The sequence below is a fragment of the Cricetulus griseus genome, chromosome 3 (assembly GCF_003668045.3).
Source record: "Cricetulus griseus strain 17A/GY chromosome 3, alternate assembly CriGri-PICRH-1.0, whole genome shotgun sequence".
In the NCBI taxonomy this organism is placed as follows: Eukaryota; Metazoa; Chordata; class Mammalia; order Rodentia; family Cricetidae; genus Cricetulus; species Cricetulus griseus.
Genome location: NC_048596.1, coordinates 236752523 through 236776837, shown reverse-complemented (window position 1 = coordinate 236776837; position 24315 = coordinate 236752523). Strand labels below are relative to the sequence as shown.

Genomic DNA, 24315 nt, shown 5'->3' with positions numbered 1-24315 from the left:
GAGAGATGTTTTGGGGTTAATTCCTTTGGAGGATGTGAGGGACATGTGTCCCAGGCTGCAGACATCTCTGGGTTTCCTAACCTTCTATCTACGTCTCCCATCTGTCTTCCTCTCTCGTGGAGTTTTCTATGTGTGTACTATCTTTTGAGTCCACTTCCTCCTTTTAATAAAAACCTGGGTCTGATTTGGTTAAGGTCCACCCTACAAGTTCATCTTCATCTGACTATATCTGCAAAGACTTTATTTCTAAATATCACATTCTGAAGTACTGGGGTTAGGACCACACTTATCTTTTTGGACGGTCACAATTCAACCTACAGCAGATGTTAAGGAGTTAAAATGGAATTTTATGAGTGGGAGAGATGGATGGCTCGGTGGTTAAATGAGCTTAGGGCTCTTCTGGAGGATGAGAATCTAGTTCCCAGCACCGATGTTGGTAGGTTCACAACCTTCTGTAACTCCAGCTCCAGGGGATCTGACACCCTCTTCTGGCCTCTGTGAACACTACATACTTGTGCACAGATACAAACACATACACAATTAAAATTAAATCTTAAAAATGATATTTTACATTTAATATATTATGAAGCTGGTCTGTTGACACACACCTATAATCCCAGCACTTGGGAGGTGGAAACAGGAGGATCAAGAGTTCAAGGTCATCCTCAACTAAACAGGGAGTTCCAGGCTCGACTGGGCTACATGAAATCTTATTAATTACTATAATTAATTACTAACTTAATTTCTATATGGAGTGGAACCCAAGATTCATACAAATTTGTAAAGACTAACCACACCGTGCTCCAGAAATCTCTGGCTTTGGGTGGGCATACACATCCTTCCAGTGTCTTCCTACCTCCTCACTGCAGTGCCCTGCCCCAGGGGATGCAGTGCCCCAGGGGATATAGTGCTCTGCCCCAGAGAATGCAGTGTCCCTGGGATGCAAGGCCCTGCTCCAGGGGATGCAGTGCAACTCTTTTGACCTCATTTTCATAAAGAAATCTGAACTGTCCAACAGCTGGAAGCTACTATCCTATTGATCACAAAAGAGGAAACAGGCTGGGAGAAGGGCCTAGGTGGTCCCAACAAAAGATAAAGTTTCTTCATTTTGTTCGATAAAAGCAACCAGAAGAACATTAGAGGTTTCTAAGACCGGAACAGTCTTTATAAAACCCCCTCCCCACTAGTGTACCATCAAACGATGGTCCTATCTAATACTAAGAACATCAAGACCCTGAGGTAGGAATGTAGCTCAATGGTAGAGTGCTTGTCTAGCATGCACAAGGCCTCAGGTTCAATCCCTAATACCACAAGAAAATAAATGACACCCAAGTGCACTCTCTGGTACACTCAGGACCTATAATCCATTTTTCTTTCTGGCTTTGAAGGACAGGTTGTATTTACAAGTTACTAATGTGGGTATCTAGTACCAGTACTCCAAGGCTCCTGTACTCATACAAGCTAAGCCATTTTATCTCTAGAAAACTCCGTTCAAATTCTTGTTCACAGTTAAAGGTGATTTCCCATGGGGGTGGGAGATCCACTTTGAGAAAGCCTCAGACCCTTTTGTACCTGTTGTGGTTTGAATCCTTCCTAAACTTATTCTGGAGTTAAACCTCCACTGTGAGGCATGAAGTAGCTTCAAAACAACTCCACCTTGATGTTTGTTTACCCGTTTGTCCTTTGGGAGGTCGATTAACAGGAATTAAGATCAGGAGATGCCTCATTCATTCAGCGGCTCTGGACGCCCTCTTGTGGTTCTACTTGGAACTGCCTTGGCAAACCAGCTAGAACCAGTGGGTTCTCAACCTTCTTAATGCTTCCACTTTTTCATACAATTCCTCAGGCTGTGATGACTCCCAACCATAAAATTTCTTTGTTGCTACTTCATAACTGTAATTTTGCTACTGTTATAAATCATAATGTAAATATCTGATATGAGACCCCTAAGGGGCCACGGCACATAGTTTGAAAACCAGTGATTTAAGCTGAGTGGCTAGGTTGAAGGCAGGCTGGGTGAACCTCTAAGCTCACCAGTGCCTACCTGAGAGCCAAGTGACCAGGAAGCCATTCTCAGAGTACTCGACCTTTCTGGCCCTTCCAATGGCTTGATTTCTGTGCCATCTTACTAAGGACCACAAGGACCATGTGTAGGAGTCCTGCTCTCTTGCTGGGGCTTCTAAGATTTTGATTGTAGACTTTGGGCTCCACATCCTGGTAAAAGAGAAAATGGACAGAGATACTTTGGCAGCTGAAGGATCCTAACCTGCTCTTCAGAACTGTGCTCTTCAGATGGGTTTGTTCAAATAGCCTCTAAAAGAATGGATGCAGGGCCAGGGTGTAACTCGGTTGGTAGCGTGGCTACCTGGCATGCGCAAAACCATAGGATGTTTTAAAAATGAATTAGCAAAACAAACAAACAAAAACCCAGAGGATGGATCCCAAGCATCTGGGCCTCATGTAGCCTAGGTTGACCTTGAACTCACTGTATAGGCAAGGATGGCTTTGAACTTCTGATCCTTCTGCCTCTACCTCCTAAGCGCTTGGGTTACAGGTACAAGCACTGCTCTTAGTTTTATTCAGAGCTAAGGATCAAACCCAGGGCTTCACACATTTTAGTAAGCTGACATCCCCAACACAAAACAAAGGAAGAGAACCAGAGTTCAATTGCCAGAATCCAAGTGAAAAAGCGTGACATAGTAGCAGCATTTGTAATCCTAGTGCTTGAGACTCCTTGGGACTCATTGGCCAGCCAGCCAGCCTAGCCCATGTGATGAGTTCCGGGTCTCTAAGAGACCTTGTCTTAAAACAAACAAAGAAACGAAAGAAAGGAGGGAGGGAAGGAAGAAAGGAAGGAAGGAAGGAAGGAAGGAAGGAAGGAAGGAAGGAAGGAAGGAAGGAAGGTGACCAGCAACTGAGGAATAAGTTCCCAAGTCAACAGGGCAGGGGCTCCAGGTTACTGGCTGTAATCGCTTCCAGCCCCTCCAGCCCCCCCCCCACCTCACCCAAGCTCTTCTCTGCATCCCCATCCCATCTCCTTTGATTCTTTCATCTTTCTTGTCTGCTGCTCACAGTAAACCTAGATAATCCTGAACTCTAGCCCAGTTTTAAGTTTATCTGATTAGCAATCTATTTGCTGTTGTGATGTTTTGAGACAGGGCCTTGTTATGCAGTACTGACTAGCTTCATGCTTGTGTTTGCAACACTCAAGAAATAGAGGCAGAAAGATCAGAAGTTCAGAGTCATTCTTAGATACATTGAGAATTAAAGGCTAGTCTGGTATATGAATTCTTATAAAAGGGTTAAGAGTGGGGAGGAGATAAACAGACAAAAAGAAACAAAAAAATGTCCATAAGGGTAATTTAATTTAGGGTCTGTGATATAATTAATTTTAAAGCCATTCATCAGCCTTTATCTTCTGTGAACCATGTGACTAATGAACCGTTCACTATGTAAGAGTCATGGGTCCCCTAGGTTTTACCAATTATTAAATGGTCTGTTTTCCCATCATAAACTGACTGCAACGTTACACTATGGTAGCATACATATACCATTGATTCCAGTTCTCAAGATCTGAGGCAGGAGGACTGAGAGTCTGAGCTCAAGTGGAGGCCTCAACATAGCAACACCCGGTCATCATGGAACAAAATAACAAAAACAAGACAAAATAAGATTTTATTTTTAACAGTTTTTTTTTAATTTTCTGTACTAATATTTGTACAGTTGTAAACTCAAGGAGTCATCCAATACTTGTGTACATCTGGAGAACCATTAATAAGCACCTTCAGTGGTTTCCACAGTTGAAGAATTTATCATGTAAAACATTTTAGAAGGAACCTAGTAAAATGAATAAAAGTTATAAAAGATGGGAGGAACATGAGAGAGTGGGCTTCATAAAAATGACTAAAAAACAACTGAGGCCTCCTTATGAGGCTGCACAGAAGATTCACATGACCCCTAAATCTTGTGATATAAATTCTGATTGTTTAAGTAAAGACTCCCTCCCAATTCAGGTTCCCAGTCCAATGTAAGCAGGTTGAGATGGAGGTAAGAGGAGATGGGATTGGAGGCTGAGTATGATGAAGCTAGAAGGAAAAGAGATAGGGGGCTCTGTTCCCCAAGAGAAGCATCAGGCAAGGTCTTCTATGTCTTCAAGGACTAGCATTCTTTTGCAAAATGTGCCATTTTTCTCCGAAGTTATTTAAGGGTTTTAGTTTTAGCTGCCTTTAAACCCTTCCCCCACAATTTCCTCTTCAGTTTTCCATTCCTGTTCTCCGTCCATATTCCCACTGAGTCTTGTCTATGCCCTTACTCTACACTGTGCTGAACTGAACTTCTGATGTTTGACTTTAAATCCAAAATTTCTATTGCTTTAAGTGTCTTGGAAGCAGTTCAAAAAGGAGATAGATAGATAGATAGATAGATAGATAGATAGATAGATAGATAGATAGAATGAATAGTGGTTATGCAAATGGTCAGAGGACATTTTTGACACAAATGACAGACAGATACTTGGAAGGCAGCAACATCCCTTGAACTATACCAGTTAGCAATTAAGGGTCTGAACCACTAGTAGAAATACCCAGTTAGATCTTCCCAGGTTGGGTCTTCAGATGAACATCTAGCCAGAAAAAAACATAGAGAGAGGAGGAAACAAAGATACAATTCTAAAATTAAGGGACTATGATGGGCCACTACTTTGCTCAAGCCCTACCCTAGCCTGGGCCCTTAGATGACTAGCCAATAAGAATACTTGGAAACCAGTACCAGCAGTGGGGCTAAAGACTCACATGCCATCGTAGACTAGATGTAAATACAGGTACTTTGGCAAAGAGGAAGAATTTGCTACAATTCAAGACACATCAAAATAATAATCCCCTAACCTCACTCTACATCTTGACATTCCTCTCACAGGACATTTCTTTGACTTGCCCACTTGACTATAAATGGCCACCGCTGAAACACCAGGATTTTATAATCTGGGAGGAGCTGCTTATTACCATCCACCAAATACCGTGAATTCCTAGGATACAATTGGGCTTTGATCACATGGTAAATCATACTCACTAAAATCAGGGTTTTAAACAGGGGGAGGTGGTACAGAGCAGGAGAGTAGTTAGGTGGGAGCATGGAGACAGAGATTAGAGTACTGAGAGAAAAAGTATGACTCATAACCTTGCCTAAGCTGGACCTGGATGCTATGTTGAGAAACTGGCAAGCTCTCAGGCACCTCACAGTAACAGATGAGCTTGTGATACCACAGAGAATTATTGTGATTAGGTCTTCGGAGGTCTGCTTACCATGGAGGAGTCTAAGATTAGGGAAAGGTCCTATGGCTCTGGAATGAACACATAATTTTCACCCTGAATTCTTTTCTTTTTGGGACTGGGTATCATGCAATCTAAACTGTCTTTGAACCCTGCTACATAGACAAGATTACCTTGAACTTCTGATCTTCCCGCCTCCACTTCCCAAGTGCTAGGGTTACAGGCATGCACCACTACATTGGCTTTTTTATTCAGAACTCTATAATCTTGTCTGAATAGTGGGGTCAGAAAGTATGTGGGGGTCCTGCCCTCATGTTGGGGTACAGACTTGCCCATTACTGAGCTCGGGGTGACTGTTTCAGGGAAGGTTGAGGGGAAGTTGTGGGGGCTCAGGCTAGGCTAGACGTGGGCCTAGTGGTCACTCCACTGCAGGATAATTTTCAGTCAGGTTTTTTTTTTTTTTTTTTTTTTTTTCAGATCAAGTCATTTCAAGTAGAGTGTTGCTGTGAAATACTTGGAGAGGGAGCAAGGCATTCTTTTCATCATTTCCGTTCAATGCAGTCAACTCCCAGGGTGTTGTCAGGACATCGGCAGGTTCTGCTCCCTGGAGTGGGCAAGCAGAGGTGGGTACAGCCACCATTATTCACTGAGCAGTAGTTGTGGCCTGGAAAAGAAGGAAATCAGTGTCATAGACTCCTCTCTGGCTGATTTGATATCTACAGCAGCCTCCCTGTTAACCTCCCTATAGGTTCACAGGGCCAAGTAAGATAAGTTGTTGCTTGTTTCTTCGTCATAAGACAGGTTAGAAAATGAGGTCCTGATTTGGAGGTGTTGCGGTTAATGTGGATTGTCAGCCTGGTGGAATTTAGAATCACAACAGAAGTACACCTCTTCTTATGTCTGCTTGGAGTTTCTAGAATAAGTTAACTGAGGTGAGAAAATCCACCCTATGTGTGGGCAACATCCATGTGGGAACCCATGGGCTGGGTTCCTGAACTGAATAAAAAACTAGAAAGCAAGCTGAGCACCAGCTTCCTCTCTTTGTTTCCTGACTTCAGGTGTGATGTGACCAGCCATCTTACACTACACCATGTTGACTCTACCCTTAAACTGTGAGCCACAATAAACCTGTTCTTCCTTAAGTTGCTTTTGTCAGGCATTTTGTCACAGCATGGAGAAAAGGAACTAGCACAGGGGGCTGGATTTGCAAAGTGTATTCCACAGATCATGGGGAAGGGAGGGCTCCCCAACTCTGCTGAGGAATATTGAACTATGTAAAGATGTGTTACATTTGTTTATGCTGGGGAATGTTACTTTAACTGTGTCAAGGTGTGTTACATTTGTTTCTGCTGCAATTGTTTAATTATGAAATGGTGTGTTGCTGTTTCACCTTGTCTGCCTAAGGCACCTGATTGGTTTAATAAAGACCTGAATGGCCAATAGGTAGTCAGAGAAAGGACAGGAGGGGCTGACAGGCAGGGAGAATAAATAGGAGGAAATATCTAGGCTAGATAGAAAAAGAAGAGAACGAAGAAAAAGAGGGGGACATGCCTGGGGCAAGAAGCCAGCCAGCCAGCCACCAGCCAGCTAGCCAGTCACAAGAAGCCGTGAAAGTAAGAACTAAGAAGGGAAGACGAAAGGTAAAGGCCCCAGGGCAAAAGGTAGATAAAGAGAAAAAAGTTAATTTTAAGTTAAAAGAGCTAGCCTAAGCTAGGCCAAGAATTCATAACTAATAAGAAGTCTCCGTGTTATGATTTAGGAGCTTGTTGGTGGCCCAAAAAGAGAAAGCATAGCACACAGCTCCAACATGGAGCTGAAACAAAATAGCAGATATTTCCCATCTCACACACCCATGGCCTCACACTGACTGGGAGCAGGCAAGAAGGAAGATGGCTTGGGAAAGTAGCCTTTGAGAGGAGACACAGCTCAACACAGACTCTGGATCCAGGCTACCAGGATCCACCTGCTGCTCTGCTGCTGTAACTGCATGATTGAGCTCGCTGTTTGTATTTCCTCATATACGATATGGGAACAGCAGCATAACCACACAAGGCAGCTTAAATGAACTAATGAACAGAAGCAACTCAGAACTGTGAATCGAAACATAAGATGCCGAGGCCACAGAAAGCCTCGTGTCTTTGCAGCTTTATTCATGAATCTGTAGATGCATGTGTGCGCATGTGGAGGTCAGAGGACAACCTCAGCTGGCATGGTCTCTTTTCTGTTGAGACAATCCTCTCATTGGCCTGGAATTTTCCAGCAGGCTAGACTAGCTAGCTAGTGAGCCCCAAGGATCCGATTGTCTTTGCCTCCCCATTGTTGTAATAACATGTCACCAGGCCCAGCTTGTTTTTATGTGGGTTCTGGGGATTGAACTCAGGTCCTTATGCCTGCAAGGCATACACTTTATTTGCTGAGCCATCTTTCCAGCTCTGCCATTTTTTTTTTGTCATTTTCATTTTTACTAGGCCAAATAGGTGAATGTTTAAAGATGTCAGGGATTCAACAGTGAACTCACTGTTGAAGTCCTTTTTGGCACCTGAAGACTGTTCACTTCAAGACTCAGCCCAAGACTCAAGATGTTTCATGATCACATCCATGCCACTTCATGCTTCTCATTTATGGGCTCCCCATTCAGTAATGGACACTCTTGGTAGAAGTGACCACACCTCATCCACTGTGGCTACTAGCAGCAGCCTGTAGGCTTTGAGCCTTGGGACATTACCCTGATACCAGAGAAAGCAATGATGGAGTGAGGAATCTTTCAGGCAGGGATATACAGGATGCTCAAACTGGGCTTTCTACAGGAAGGAGGCCAGGGGTGTAGTTAAGCCACCATGATACTCTTAGGGACTCTGGGTGTTGACCCCACATTCAGCAGCAAGATTGAGTTAGTTACCTTGAGGGCATTGGGACAGGGCAATGGTGATGCCATATAGCCGGGTCTGCTTGTGGGGGTGGAAGGCATCCATCTCTTTGGATATAGCGAGGTCCATGGCAATCACTGAATTCCTGCAAAGCACCAAAGCATAGAGAGTGAACATGCATCTTTTGGCTTGAACTATTTTCAGTGGGCTTGGCAGCCTCTTCTGTGGCTTAGAAGAGAAAAAGACACGGTATCTTGCTCTTTTTATATTCCTTCTTCCCCTTGGGCTGAGCCAAGCCTGTAGTCATTGCTTTTTCACAATAAGGGTCAAAATAACCTAGCTCTCCCCTCTGTGTAAATTCTAGGTGACATATAGGTGACCACCTCAGTGTGGCCCTCCCTTTGTAAGAAGGTCTGGTCCAGAAGCAGCTATGGGAATACTGCAATTTAAAAATAACACTGATGTAGAAGTATGACATAATCATGGAGCCCACCAGCCACTTGACCCCAGGCAGTTCCTGGGTTTCGAATGGACATGCTCAGGAAGTCCCAGGCTCTCAGCACCTCTGCTCCTCTCTGAGATTTGCCAGCCCTCTTCCTCTACCTTCTTCCATATCTACTAACAGCCAGGAGGGGGTAAGAAGCAGGCATCACTGGAGGTCAAAGGTTAGGACAAGAGGCCAGATGCAAAGGCCTCCACAGACAAAGGGAAGGACACAGTTCTGCCCAGCTCACGTGACAGCAGCCTACGTACGTCTTCCAATCTGTGTAGTACAAATTCTTCCCATAACTCGTCACAGCGAAAGGATACTGGAGCCCTTCGAGAACCTTGCGACTGCTGGGCTGAGCCGGATTCAGGCATTCTGCTCTATGGGTGCCTGTGTGCAGCAAACACAAGTTGGTCATTGTTCATGTAAGAAATGGACCCTTTGTGTCAGAAAACAAGAGTCTGAAAGACAAGGGAGGAGGAGTTCAGTATTGCAATGACATGTCCTGGGCAACACAGAGGGCTGGTTCTTGAGCACCGACATTCTGTTTCTACTTCCTGTCTTTTCCCTTTCATCAACCTATACCCTCCTGAGTTCCAGCACCCACACCTGGACCTAGTGAGGAGACATAAGCTAGGGTAGAGAAGCCACAGCCTGTCCTGGCTTTCCCAGCCCTTTGTTTCAATAGGAACCCCACTATTTTCTGGCTTTTGCTCAAGTACCTCCCCTCTAAGCCTCTTCAGACTCTTTCTACCAAGAGTTGGGGTGCTGAAGAATTGCAACAGATCAGCAGCTGTGACTAACCTGCCACTAACACCTGCAGAATGGCTGTCATAGGCTTGTATAAGCATGTAAGTATTCACACTGCACTCTTTGTCCTAGTTAGTTGTGGGACAGAGAAGGTACTCAACCACAAACTTTCACAAGGAGAGATGAAGGGTGGGCCTCCTGGATAAGCATCTTTCTTACATCTTATCTCAAGCCTGAGGGACATACTGCACAGCCGAGGCAGGACCACATCAGGGATGCAGGATGCTATATTATCTCTGGATCCTAAGTTCAAGCAGGGCTCAGTAACCTCCCACCAAAATAAGAGTCGGCCATTTTTTTATAGAGCCATATAGCAATTATTTCAGGTTCTGCAGGCCAAAAGGTAAAACCAAGGATGGTACCAGGTGTTTATAACAACACTTAAAATGGCAACATTTAACAATATAAAAAACAATTCTGAGCTTGTTCGCTATACACAAATGGGCAGTGGATGAGATTTGCCAACTCACTAGAGCAAGAAGAGTAAGAAAATGAAGAACCATATTCCATGATCTCAAGCTTCCTGTTACCTGCATCCACCCAGCAGAGCTGAGACGAGAATGCATCAAAGGTCAGGCCATTAGGCAGGCCCAAGTTGTCCTGTGCGAGAATCCTCCGGTTGGTGCCATCCATGTAAGAAGTTTCAATTTTGGGATTTTCTCTGTTCCAATCTGTCCAATAAAGGTTCCTTGAAGAGGTAACAGTGGAGAAAGAGGAAGTGAGATCCTGAAAACATTTTTAGAGAACCAGGGAGGAAGAGACAGGAAAACAACACAGCTAAGTGAGACTCTGAGAAGCTCAGATGGATTCTTCTAGGATTACCTTGACTCTTTATTCAAATTGGGTTATCTGTTACTAGCAAATTCCATTTCCTTTATAGTATCTTGGAAAAGCTATCAAGAAAATTTGGAGGTCCTGTGGAGGGGAGGGGTCACTTAGAGGGTAAAGTGAAGATCTGCATTCAATCCCCAGCACCACAGAAGAAAAAAAATGCCAAGCATAGTGACTGAGGTTTGTATCCCAGTTCTGGGGAGGAGGCAGGTGGGCCACTGAGTCTCTCTGGATAGCCAGCCTGCTCTACTTGGGGAGGGACAGGCTAGTTAGAGACCTTGCTCAGGGTGCAAAAGGTGGACACCACCTGAAGAATGATATACAAGTTTTGTTACCAAACACACATGTGTGCACATAAACTGTGGACCTGACACAAACCAACAGTAATTCCCTGAATAATAAACCTATGCAGGAGGCCACAGTGGAGCAATGTGGTTTGACTACAGCAGGATGTAGATACCAGCAAGGTAGTGATTGAGATGTCTGCCATATGTGAGGTAGCTGAGTGGCCATAGCACAAGGGATTGTTGTCTCCAAGGGAAAAGTATCAAAATATCTAGGAGCTGGGGTCTGGGGTGAAACACTGAGAGCTTGCCATCGGGTGAAAAGAGAGAAAGCCGCAATGGGCTAAAGAGCCCCTCAAGAAGGGGACTCCAGGATACTCAAGTCACATCTACACCAACAAGCAGTGCCAGAGGCATGGTTAGGCCAACCCAACATTTTCACAGCGTTCATGCAATTGGAGCATCAGTTCACATTCACTATATAGAAATTACTTGATTTCTGAGCTGTCACCATACAAAGTCTCTTGACAAAAATGTGAAACTGGGACATAGCATGAAGTCCACCTTGTGGTAATTATGCCTGTATATCATCAGCTTGTAGACTCGGCTTCATCTTGCATGGATGAAACATCTCAGGAGAGCAATGCTGTCATTAGAACCTCCTCTGAGACCATCCAAAACAAGCCAGAGACCAAAAGAGAGACTTACACATTTTAGTAGGCACACATACCCTCCTACGGAGTCTGTCACAATGCCTCTGGGGTTCACCAAACCCGTGTCAAACAGCACTCTTCGCTGTGTGCCATCCATTCTTGCAACTTCTATCCGATCTAGCTGAGAGTCTGTCCAGAAGATGTTGCGGCCGAGATGGTCAAGGGCAATGCCTTCAGGGCTTCCAAGATCTAGACGGAAACACTGAGTCATACCCTAGCCTACGAGTTCTCTGGTTATTCAATTGTCTTAGACATGGTGGTAAAACCTTGAGAAACCAAATGGGAATATGAAATTCTTACTGTTTATAAGATGAGCAATTTCCCAAGTAACAAATTCAAAAATGCTACCCATCCATCCTCACCCATCCAGTGGGTACCACACTGGGAACCTGGAAGGTCACTGTGACAAAGATGCAGCCCTGTCTATTAAGAAGCCCACAGCCAACCACCATTCAAGCTGGGGTCTAGTTTCTATGGGCAGCTATAGATACAGGATCAGCCTGAGTTCACCAGGGAAGGGTTCTGGAGAAGTGGACACCTGTAGAAGCTGGTTCCTGAAAGACCAATGGGAGTTTATCAGATCTTGAATAAGTACTTTCAGATATAAAGAAGACTACAAATGGCTAGAAGTGAGCTGCAAGTAATTTTATACGGCTAGAGCCCATGAGAGTGAGGGAGAAGCCCTCAGTGAAAAGAGGATAGAGCCGGGCATTGGTGGCGCATGCCTTTAATCCCAGAACTCGGGAGGCAGAGGCAGGTGGATCTCTGTGAGTTCGAGGCTAGCCTGGTCTCCAGAGTGAGTGCCAGGATAGGTTCCAAAGCTACACAGAGAAACCCTGTCTCGAAAAACCAAAGAAAGAAAGAAAGAAAGAAAGAAAGAAAGAAAGAAAGAAAGAAAGAAAGAAAGAAAGAAAGAAAGAAAGGAGGATGGAATTCAGAGTGTATCTCACAGATGAACAGGACACATGGAATCCTAAGTGAAGATGGAATGGTAGATTTTCTTCCTTGGTAATTACAGGGCAGGAGGCATTTCAGGAAAAAATATTGCTGATCACACTGTTAGTACTTGAATACGAGTGTAAAGGGTAAAAAGAAGGTGTTTGGTGATTATAAATTACACTCCCCCACAATCTTCACTGAACAAAAAAACAACAGCAATCAAGACATGGGTTGGCACTGTGAAACAAATACTCCATGTAAGTCACTGTAAGTTAAAAATAGGAAATGACATTGTAGGATTCACTGGCATCCTTGAGATTCTTCCCTGTTCTAGGCAGAGAAGGACTGAAGGTTGTTTAGCTTGGTTGGGGTGTGAGCAGGAAGGCAACCCACCAGGCTGCACTGCGCCAGGCATGTGGCATTTGAGAATATCATCCCTGCACACTCTCACCCATATACAAGCAAGTCAACCTCTCACCTCAGCCTTTCCTAGAATACAGCATGCTTCGGGAACAGCAAAGTTCCTGCGGGGCTCAGGAGCTGGCGCAGTCCGTTAAGTGTTTGCTGTGCAAGCATGAAAACCTAAGCTCAATTCCTAGCACCCATATTAAAGCCAGGAGTGCTGGAAACCACCTGTAATCCCAGCACTAGATAGGCAAAAACCAAAAAAATCACTGGGGTTTGCTGGCCTCCTGGCTAGCCCGATTGATGAGCTCTAGGTTCAGTAAGAGACCCCATCTCAACAACAAATAGGTGAAGAGTGATTATGGGAATCACCTGATATTGGCATATGCACCCACCACCCACACATACACACACAAGCCTCTGACAGGAGTCCAACCAGAGGACAGTGATTCAGAATCACAAATGATTCACATATGGTTTATCATTCATACCCAAAGAAGAGCTGTATAAAGGCTAAGGTCTTTCCCACACTGTAAGAGGCCCAGAAACAATGAAACTGTCTCCCAGGGGCTCCCTGTGGCTTTCAAACAAAAAACACACACATACAAACAAACGCACAGGCACATGCACACACATACCCCAGCAGCCAATCAATTTGGGGAAAACTTGGAATGAGCACATCCCGTGGGATCACCCTGCACAGCTTTCAATACTGAAGGGAGAGGAGCTACCCAGAGTGTCTTTACAGGCCATCCAAAAGAAGCCTATTGGGAACTTATGTCACACTGTCACCTTCTACACAGCCCAGGTCCTGATCTCAAGAGCCACTGAGCCATTTCTCCTTCCAACAAAGAAAATATGGCTCTGTGGGCAACGCTTTGTTGAGGAATGGGCTGGACAAAAACCCCTAACTGTGTTGAGGAAAAGGAGCTGGCAAGGGGTTTTCCCTTACTGCTGTGTGAAAAGGAAATCAGTCAAGATCACATTTTTGGTTAATTCTGTGTGCTTTCACAGTCAGTCAATTTTAGTCTTTCTTACAGTTCTCACTGAGCTTAAAGGTCCCTGGGCTGATTTCAGGCGCCAAAAGCAACAGGAAATAGCAGACAGTGACCTATTCCCCTCTTCCACTGGGTTTTGAAATCAAATCACAGATAACAGCAACATTTTCAACAAAGAGGCAAAAAGGCATTTTTAAAGTTCCTTCATTACGCCAGAGCATGAAAGCTAACCAATATCATCTAAACAGCCTGTCAGCTTCCAGAAAAGGATTCCAAGAGCCAAGTGCAAAGCCAACGCTGTTTCACTCAGCCTCAGCTTGATTCCTGCTGTGTTATCTCTAAGTAAGGAAATAGGAAGAAGGGAACTGGCCACGGGGTGGATCCTTACAGAATACTAATGTAAGAGGCATGCTGAGTTAGAAGTTGAAAGGCTGCATCTGGCTCCCAAACTGAAGGAAATACAAAACAAGGCTTATTTTTGGAAGGTGTATCTTCCACCTGAGTATTTTGCAGAGGAAGTAGAGACTTCATACAGCTAATGGCAGCATGACAATGCCTTCTGAGAAAAAATATTCCCCAAGCCAATGAGTCATGATTGAATCAGTTCAAGTTCCTTGACCATTTCGGTACAGGGACCTTTTACAAATCCTGGAGTTTTGGGTAGACTCATTAAACATACTCATGTGAAATAGATTTAAACGAACTGAGGAATGAACCCAGGACCTCACACGCGCTAGGCAAATGCTCTAGCACTGAGCTATATTCCCCAGCCCTCAGGTAACTTTTCATTTTGAGACAGGGTCTTACAAGTTTACCCAGGCTGACCTGGAGCTCATTCTGTAACCCAGGAAGACCTTGAACTTGTGACCCTCTCAAATAGCTAGGAAGACACGCCTATAGCAGTGTGCCTTGCTACTCTATTTATTGAATGAAGGTATTAAAATGATGTATATTTCCTTGTTCAAGAAGGCATCTACATGAGGTTAAATGTTAAAGTTGGTCTGTGTCAACAAGAACACACACTTTATCAAAAGTTAACCAAAACAGAATTCTCTGTGAGAAGTGATCCCAGCTAGTTGGACTCCAGGTTAGAACTAGGGACAGGAAAGATGTGTTGAGTTAGGGAAGATCTCAAGATGCCTTCCATTGAAATAATAGCTCTTTAACTCCAATACAGCGTTGGGAATAGACTCTACTTTCAGAGATGGCTGTGCTGATATACAGTTATGATCCAGTACCAGGGAGAAGAGGCAAGAGAAGCAGGACTTCCAGGCTAGCCAAGGCTGCCGAACAATGGGTTAAGATAAATAAATAGTAGCCAAAATAGTTCAGTTGGGAGAATGTTAGGCTGAAGATGTAAATAAATAAATAAACAAGCCAGTGGTGGTGCAGGCATATAAACCTACACTTGGGAGGTAGCGGCAGGAAGATCATGAGTTCAAGGTCATCCTTAGGTACTTAATGAGTTTGAGGGTAGCCTAGGTTACATGAGATGCTGCCTCAAAAATCAAATAAATAGTTTTCAACTTCTGGGTAAGTGTCTATCAGTATGCTTGTAGGTTTTTTGACTATTCTGTCCATCCACTGCCTTTGATAAAGCCCTCATGGAGCACACGGTAGAGCAGACTCTGTGAGAAGCAATTGTAGGTTCAGAAGCTACAGAAGAAATGGAATGCAAAGAGATGGACCATGTCAGCTTCCAGAGAAAGGTATGGGCACCTGCCTTGTTTCAGTTTTATTATCCTGAGACAAGCAGCTAACCTCAGCCAGAATGTCCCAGATTTAATGACTCAAGTGACCTGTGGAAAATTTCAGGGGAGTTGAAAAGGGTAGAGTGTGAAGACAGAGGACCTGGCCCCTTGCAAGGCAAACAGTTTACTCTCTATCCTTCACCTCCTGCCAAGAGCAGTGTGTGCTAGAAGCAGCACCTCAAGGGACAATATTTGCTTGCTCACCTTGTCGAATGATGGTGGTTGGCTCTCCACCATGTAGGCTGGCTCTCCCAATGGAAGGCTCACTGATGTCTGTCCAGTAAACCACCTTGTCCACACAGTCAAAGGCCAGTCCAATGATGACTTTTGCCTGGAAGTGATACCCAGTGATTGAGAACAGTTTACCCACCAGCTAGTCTTGCCTTGGATCTTCCTATGTACCTATACACCCTCAGATAGTATTTATAGAAAGCAAATATGTTTTGTTCATTCATGTTTTTTATTGTTGAATTGTAGAAACTACATAGTTTAGAAAAAAATCTTTTCTGAATACATATGTGTTTATACGTGTGTGTGTGTGTGTGTGTGTGTGTGTGTGCTTATGTGTCTGTATTTGTACTACAAATGTTCAAGTGTCCTTGGATGCCTGAAGAGAGCATTGGATCCCCTAGAGCTGGAGTTGCAGGTGTTTGTGAACTGACTAACTTGGGTGTTGGGAACCAAATGGGTCCTCTACAAAAGCAGCAAGTGCCCTTAACCTCTGAGCTATCTTTCCAGCCCCAAGAATGAACATTTCAAATATACAAGATCCTACAATGAGTACTACAAAGCATTAAAGAGTAAAATTAAAGATGACCTGGGGAACTAGAAAGAGGTAAATCAGGTTAATGGATTCTGCAATTTTTATATTGCTAAGACATCAGTTCTCCTTAGTGACAGTTTCAGTGATTCAGTGTCTCCTTTGTTAAAGTTATCAAGTTGTTTGGTTTTGCTTTTGTATGATTGTTGATGTAATACTGACTGGCCTGGAACTCCCTATGTAGACCAGGCTAACTTGGAACTCACAGAGATCTGTCTCCTGAGTACAGGGATTAAAAGGCATGAGCCACCATGCATGGTAGGCTGTTTTGTTTTTGTTTTATTTTCTATAGAACAAGAAATTTATTTTAAAACATTATGGGAGCATGCAATGTGCTTGCTCATATCTGTAATCTCAGAACCTAGAAGGTAGAGGCCAAGGAGTTCAAAGCTAGCTTTGACTACAATAATATGTTCACATTTCTATTTTTGAAAATAAGGCTGTTTCAAAAATAAACAAATAAAAGTCTAAAATAGTCCAAAGAGTCTAAGGCAGGACCTTAAATATCTCTGACTTTGAGGTCCACTATAATCAAGACAGAGTAGCACTGGTTGTCATAGGTTTGCTGGAGAGATTGACACAGAAGAACAGAGCACCCAGAAACAGCCTCTCAATGATGCTTTAAGTGGTGTTTCTGACAAGGGTACCCACGTGCCAAGCAAGAAATATGGTTTTGTTAACAAACAGTGCTCTATCATCTTAATAAACACACACACACACACACACCCCTCAGGTTGACCTCATACAATAGATAAAAATTAAAGGCTGAGTTTATAGTACTCCTTTCTGAAATCATGAGAGAACATCTTCATAGCATTCTGAATAAACCAATTGCTAGGCCAAGCTTGCAGAATGGATGATTCAAGAGCACAGAAATATACTTTTCAGTTTGTTACAATAGCTTATAACTAGGAATACGTTATGAATTTAGAATTCTCCCAAATGTAGATTGTCTGTTTAAATCTGCATTATATTTGCAAATGGATATTGTATTATGTTAAATTACAAAATGTAACTACTATTGGTATCATATTACACATAGCTATTAGCTATCTTGGTATTATAGTGTAGTGTGTTATACTACATTGACATCATGCAATATATACTATAGTATATTTAACTATTAAATATCTTGATATTATAGTGTCTTGTATTATACTATATTGGTATTATGCTATATTATATTTTATATTACATAGCTATTAACCATATTAGCATTACATTATATTATATTGTATTACATTAGTTATCTTGTTATTACATTACACTACTATATTACATATAGCCATTAACTATGTAGCCACGTCCCTAGAGCTGGGACTGTCATCAAGGCTAGTCAGCCGATACTCACAGGGATATGGAGAAAGGCCTTGGCTTCTGTCTTCTTCATGGTGTTTCCCTCCAGAGGGAGGCGTTCAATCTTCCCAGTCTGGGCAAAGAGTAAGTGAGTCCCTGGGGGTAGGGGGATGACGGCTGTAGGTACTACAGGTCTCTGATGAATAGGGGGAGCCACTGTACTCAGACCTAGAGGGCAAGAGATGGTCAATGAATAAGTGTGCATGCCAGAAATGTACAGGTGCATTCTAATGCTCAAATATGCAGATGAATACAGGTGAGAGCACGTGTACATAAACATGAATATGTTCACATGAATAAGTGTGTGTGTGCTCACGCACACATCTACATACCACCCATATCCCAGGCCTTGTCACATTAATTGTATGCAAACAGCACAGCCAGTCACACAATGTCCATTTTCTGTCTGAAAACTCCAGAGGTAGAAAGCCTTCTTCAGCCAGTCAAAGGGCATTTGTGAAGAAGACAGGGCAGAACATGAGTTTAGCATTACAGGTCCAGTGGGGTAAAGAGCTAGCCTTGCTGCCTCTTATACAATGACTTGGTTATTTATGGCTGGATGCTGGACTGGTGTGAGAGCCAAAGCAGTGCTGGGAGCAACATTTGCCTGCAGGGAGTGACATCTTTAACACTGGATAGAGAAAGCTATCAATGAGGGCTGTCACACCCTGTCCATTGCTATGGAATGAACCTCACAAGCAGAAACATGTCCCCCTAGGTTCTTAGGACCAACAGGCTAGCCAGGGGTCTCATCCATCCTCTGACATGGCCTGGTCTCCTTGACTTGTTGTGACCTCCTGACCTTCACCCTGGCTGCCTCCCTGACTCCCTCAGCAAAGGAACTCCTGTGGGCAGGGGAAGGGGAGTGTCGGCAGACTGTGTCATAGGCTGCCCAGGTAATATCTGTCTTTCTATTGTGCACACAGGCCATGTACCTGTCTGGGCTTCTCTTTAGCTATCTAAATGGAGAGTTGGCTAGATGTGGATCACACTTATAATCCCAGTGCTTAGACAAACGCAAGAGGATCAGAAATTCAAGTTTATCTATGGACAACACAGCTATGTTGTCTATTAAAGACTAGCCCCCAACATGAGATCCTGCCTCAGAAAAATAAAAAATGACTGGGGCATACTAAGGTTCAAGGGCCTAGCTGTACAGGAACATGTATTGAAAAGATAAAAACATGTTTGAAGAGATGGCTCAGCGGTTAAGAGCACTGACTGTTCTTCCAGAGGTCCTGAGTTCAATTCCCAGCAACCACAAGGTGGCTCACAACCACCTTGAATGAGATCTAGTGCCCTCTGCTGGCATGCAGGCAGAAGACCATATATGTAATAAATAAATAAAATCTTTAAAAAAAATTAAAAAAAAAAAAGAAAAGATAAAAACAGATATTTCCACTAGAGTAAGCAAAGCTTTGGGGAGAACCAAGGGACCACAGCATCCCTGTTCTGTTACAAAGCCCAGTGGTCCAAAGCCTGGCCACCCTGTGTCTGCCACAGGCCCTACTGGGAATGTTCACAGAGCACATGTATACCCATAGATGGAAGGAGTGCACTGGAGAGAGGCAGGGAATATGGCAAAAGGTGACAGATATAGGGCTGGTAGCATGTGAGCAGGGAGACCATGCAGAGCATTGGCTAACACAGATCATTCTAGTCTTCAAGTCTACATGACAGCTGTCCACTTACATGGGGGCCTCATCCCAGGCTGGGTACGGGTACCCTCCAGTTCCCGACCATCTCTGTCCACACACCAGCAGTAGCCAGTGCCATGGTGGCACTGGGTGGGTTCATAGTGTCCATACTCATCACACTGGGGTACATACATCCCCAGCAGCCTGGGCTGTTGGGCATCTGCCACGCCTGATGCTCCAAGAATGTGCTCTCGCTCCAGTTGACATCGCGTTTTCCCCACCTCTGTCAATGATAAGCAAAAGCTGAGTGTCAGTTGAGCCATACATGGTATTCCCAAATGCCACTTGTCAGATTTAGACGCCAAAGATGGCCAGTAATTACTGGCTTTTTATTCATTTTTATTTTCAAATTTAAGACATCATTATGAGAGCCAGGGATGTAGCTTAGTTGGTAGAGTGCTTACATAGCATGCAACAAGCCCTGGGTTCAGAAGTTCAAGGTCATCTTCAGCTCTGTGAGATCATGATTAGCTTGACCTTGTCCCCTCCCAAGAAAAAATCGTAATAACTTATGATTAAAAAAAAAAAAAAACTACCTCATGTCATGCATGGTGGTACATGCCTTAAATTCCAGCACTTGGGAGATACAAACAGGTAGACCTCTGTGACTTCAAGAACAGCCTGGTCTATATAGTAAAATCCTGTCTTAAATTTTTAAAAATTAAGGCAAAACATATAACATAAAATAAAATACTTTAAATGAACAATTCAGTGATGCCTAGCTATGGTGGTTGTTTATATCTGAATCATTTTCATCACCCTAAAAGGAAAGCCCATGTCTAGTGAGTAGATGCTGCCATGTCTCTTTCCTCCCCACCCTGGAAGTTCCCAGTCTGCATCCTGTTGTGGACTTTCTCATTTTGTATATTTCATACAAATGGAATCATAGGTCATGTGGCCTATGTCTGTCTGGCTTCCTTAGCAGATCATCCAGGCCCAACCTCGATGAGGTTACCCAGCAATCCTTCCCTTCAACAGCTGAGTAGCTGCATTGTATAGAAAAGCCACATTTGTTCAGCTTTGTTTCCACTGATGGATGGTCCTGGGATTTGTTCGAAGGCATTGTAAGTTCATCTTAAATTCTACCTTTACCCTCTCAAGCTTCATGTGATCTACATTGAGTCCCAGACAAAGAATTTAGAGAGCAAAGACTAGGAAGCACCAGCCAGCTTCTTGATGTTTCCCTCTAGAGAAGGCCTATGTCTGCCACAAAACCTGGCCTTTAGCCTGTACAGTTCAGATTCCAAAGCAGGAAATAATGCTACACAAGAAGCTTGGGAAGTTGGGCCATAGTGTAAGCCTGCAGTCTCAACTCTCGGGGCACTAGTGCAGGAAGATTAGAGGTTCAAGAAGAATCTGTCTCAATAAAACAAAACAAAACTTGACATAGAATAAACAACTCCTAAATGTGCAGAGTTGCAGCTGGCCCCACATTCTCTGGAGTCCAGCCTCCATGGGAGACAGCAGAGTGGTCATCTCTGATCTGGGTGAGAAGCATCCGTTCTCCATGCCACTACTGCTGAGAACTACATTCATCCAAGTCTTAGTGTTTCTTCCTTCCAGCCCTTTCCATGAGTTGTTCTTCATGTAACACCCCCTTAACTTCCCCTTTTCCATTGCCTGGCCAATCCTCTAAGACCTCCTGCAGGAAGACTTCTCACAACCCTTCCCCTCATATTGGATTCAACATTTCTGGTGAGCTCCCAGACCCTCCAGGTGTTCCATAAGGTGCCCTAAGACCAGAGCCTCTAGGGCCCCATGACTGAAGGAGTTGTTCTGTCTGCTGAGCAGACTCAGGGCTCTTACAGGGTGGCTCTCTTCCACGTTTACTGAGAATACTGGACTGAACTGGGTGCACACATAACCATCTTTAGGCCTGACCTTGGGGAACCATAATCAGAGGGACAGAGCAAGACAACAGAAGATCTTCTCTCCACATGGCAGGAGAGCACCAGAGAGCACAAGAGCACAAGGGGGCCTGTTAGGATGGCTGGGGGATTGTGATCAAACAGTTCTTAGATTGGCCAACTCTCTGGCTTTGTGTACCAATGCTGCCTGTCACAATTACCCAACTCTGTGCTTGACATGTAAATTAATGGACAATAAAACTTTATTTACAATCAGGGTGTGGTTGTGCACATCATTAATTCCAACACTGGCAAGACAGATGCAGGTGGATCTCTGTGAGTTCCAGGCTAACCTAGTCTACAAAGAGAATTCCAGTATAGCCAGGGATACACACAAAGAAACCCTGTCTGGGGGAGGGAGGGGGGACAACAAACAACCCAAGCCAAACCAAACAAAACTTTAAAGCAGTAGCCAGATTTGGCCTGTGGGGATAATAGTTACCAGTCCTGGCTCTAGGACTCTGCTCCTTATTTTATGGAAAGTTAACCATATGAGGCTTCCTCTGCATTAGGATGTGGCAAGAAGGCCCTCACCATTTAACTATGGACTTCCCAGCTTACATAATCCCAAGCCAAATATACTTCAGTTTATAATTATCAGCCTTTGGTATTCAATTACAGCTATGAACAAGAAGACAACACACAGGTGGAACCTTAAGATGTCCACTTGTGACCTGGCCTACATAAGGCAGGCATGGTGGACTTCAAGGAATATACAGCCAAGGGCATGTGAAGTGTCTCATCTTTATGGCCAGTTCTCATGCTGGCTGGCCTAACACAATTGCTCCCTTGATTCGAGACAGTTAATATGCCAGAAAAGTATTTGTTGAACCTGGCAAGAAAAACAACTGTGTGTGCCTTTCTTTTGTCCCCGTGGGTAATGTAAAAAATAACAAGTAAATACTTGATACAGGAACCATCTGGTTAGAATCAAAATGTTGATTTTTGTATTCTATTAGATAAAAAACTTATTTACTTTCTCAAAACCTTACATTTGTTCAAGGTTTTAGAGTTTCCATTTCCACATATATGTCATTTAGTGCCCATTGTATGTATACATGTATGCCTATGTGAGTGCATAGCATGCATGTGGGTGCCCTCAGAGGCAAAAAGAGAGTGTCTTGTTCTCTGGATCTGGAGTTATAGGTGGTCATGAGTCATGATTGACATGTGGGTGCTGGAAATGGAACTTAGGTCCTCTGTAAGAGCAGGAAGTGCTCTTAACTGCTGACTCATATCTCCAGTTTCCATGCCCTTTGTGACAGGAATTTGGTTTTTACACCAAAGGAAAAATTTAAAGCTCAAGGATGTTAAGAGACTCCTACAGGGTCACAGCACTGAAAGTGTCTTGCCACAAATTGTAAGTGAAGTCTGTGGATTCCTGATCCCGCCCCTGCCCCACGTGGCCTTGAGTTTCCACATCCAGCTCTTCAGCAGTCAGGCTGGCTTGAACACAGTCAACATGTTAATATCCGTGAGGACTGTGAGGGCTGATCTTCATGACCAGCGTGACTGTATTTGGGATTACCTCGGAGACACACCTCTGGGCATGCCAGGGAGAATGAACTGAGGAGAATCATACCTACCCTGAATGTGAGTGGCACCATGAGGCAGGTTCCTGGACTAAATAAGAAGGATAAGGAGAGCTGGGTACCTGCATTCATCTCTCTGCTTCCTGACGGCAGGTCAAAAGTGACCAACCACTCCATACTCCATTGCTGTTTTCCCCACCATGATGGCCTGTAGCCTCTCAAGTTCCGAGCCAAGAGGAACCCTTTCTTAACTTGTTTTTCTCAGGCATTTTGTCACAACAATGAGAAAAGTAATGAGCACCATGATTCTTATTTCTTTAACAGCCCCAATGAAGTGTTATGAAAGCCGCAGAAGTTTTCCTCTCGATATTTCTGTCATTAACCACTTTTACAGCTATAGTGGATTAATGTTCTAGGTGTCTCCAACCAAGTGGAACTTTGTGTGTGTGTGTGTGTGTGTGTGTGTGTGTGTGTGTGTGTGTGTGTGTGTGTGCATGTGCAATTGTGTGCATGTGTGTAGGGGCCAGAACTCAATTTCAGGTGTCATTCTGAAACACATTGCTGGGCCTGACTAGGGTATGCGGACTAGCCAATGAGTCCTAAGGATCTGCCTGTCTCTGCCTCCCCAGCACTGAGATTTCCAGCATATGCCATGTCCAGTTTTCAAATGCAAGTTCTAGAGACTGACCTCAAGTCCTCTGTTTCACCTTTTACCAGTTGAGCTTTGGCCCCAGCCCCCAAGCAGAGCATTTGAGAGAGTGAGGGTTATTTCATTTTATACAGCAGGAAAACTTTTGTGTTGATATCCTGTTGGATATTCAAACGTTCAAATCATCTGGAATAGACCCTGAAACTTTCAGAAATATGTTGAATGTGTAAGGGCAGGAAACCTCAAATCTGAGTCAGGAAATAGAACTTGGAGAATGTTTATAGAAGACAATGTGCTCATAAGCTTCCAGGAATGAGTCCTTATCCTGGCAAAGAGGCAGCAGGAGTGGCCAAGAGTACCCTAGGGAATTTTGCATCATGGGTCTGGTAGATGGGGTGGGGACAATAGGGTCAAGAAGACACATTTTCTGGCCTTATTTCTGGTTGGTAAAATTATACCAGACAAGCTACTTCTTCTGTTTGGCTCAGCTGGGAGAAGGAACACATGATCTCTTGATATATCTGAGGGCAGCAGGAAGTCTGGGTGGCTTTTCTTGAGATGGCAGCAAAGAAAATGAAAGGAAATGAAGAGACAAAGGAGGTAACCCGTTTGTGATCTCTGGATCATTTGACACTGTCAAATGAATGGCCACTGCAGTTTCGAAGTAGAAGGAAGGGGGTGGATAAGACATGCCAAGCCTCTCTGGCACAGGGTAGACAGCAATGGGAAGACCTGTACTAGAGGGAAACTGTGCAGAGGTGCCACTCATTCAGTTACTTCCTCCATAGCCTCAACTACTTGTAGGGACCAGCTGTCCCCATTAACTACACAGACCATCATACACATCTGTGAACACAGCAATGCAAGTTCCACAGGCAGTGCCCATTCTCTGATGGCTCTGGGACATCACTAGCTCCCGGACAACACATTTGTCCAGCATGGCCATGCCTCCCAGAATGAGAACTTAAAAGGATGTAACATCTCCAATGTGGGGTCCCTAGC

At 43.9% G+C, this 24315-nt stretch overlaps 1 protein-coding gene across 1 annotated transcript in view; it reads right to left on the bottom strand.

Annotated features, from left to right (window-relative positions):
- Positions 1-3673: 3673 nt before the first annotated feature.
- The window catches only part of LOC100766031 (nidogen-1), an 82175-nt gene continuing 61533 nt past the window's right edge, over positions 3674-24315 (bottom strand). Inside the window, exons 13-20 of the mRNA XM_027409438.2 lie at positions 19221-19448; positions 17524-17696; positions 15557-15683; positions 11277-11448; positions 9962-10119; positions 8888-9011; positions 8167-8279; positions 3674-5931 (exon numbers count right to left, since the gene is read on the bottom strand). Of these exons, the coding sequence (XP_027265239.1) occupies positions 5810-5931; positions 8167-8279; positions 8888-9011; positions 9962-10119; positions 11277-11448; positions 15557-15683; positions 17524-17696; positions 19221-19448 (1217 nt within the window). The 3' untranslated portion in view covers positions 3674-5809. The remainder of the gene's footprint in view (positions 5932-8166; positions 8280-8887; positions 9012-9961; positions 10120-11276; positions 11449-15556; positions 15684-17523; positions 17697-19220; positions 19449-24315) is intronic.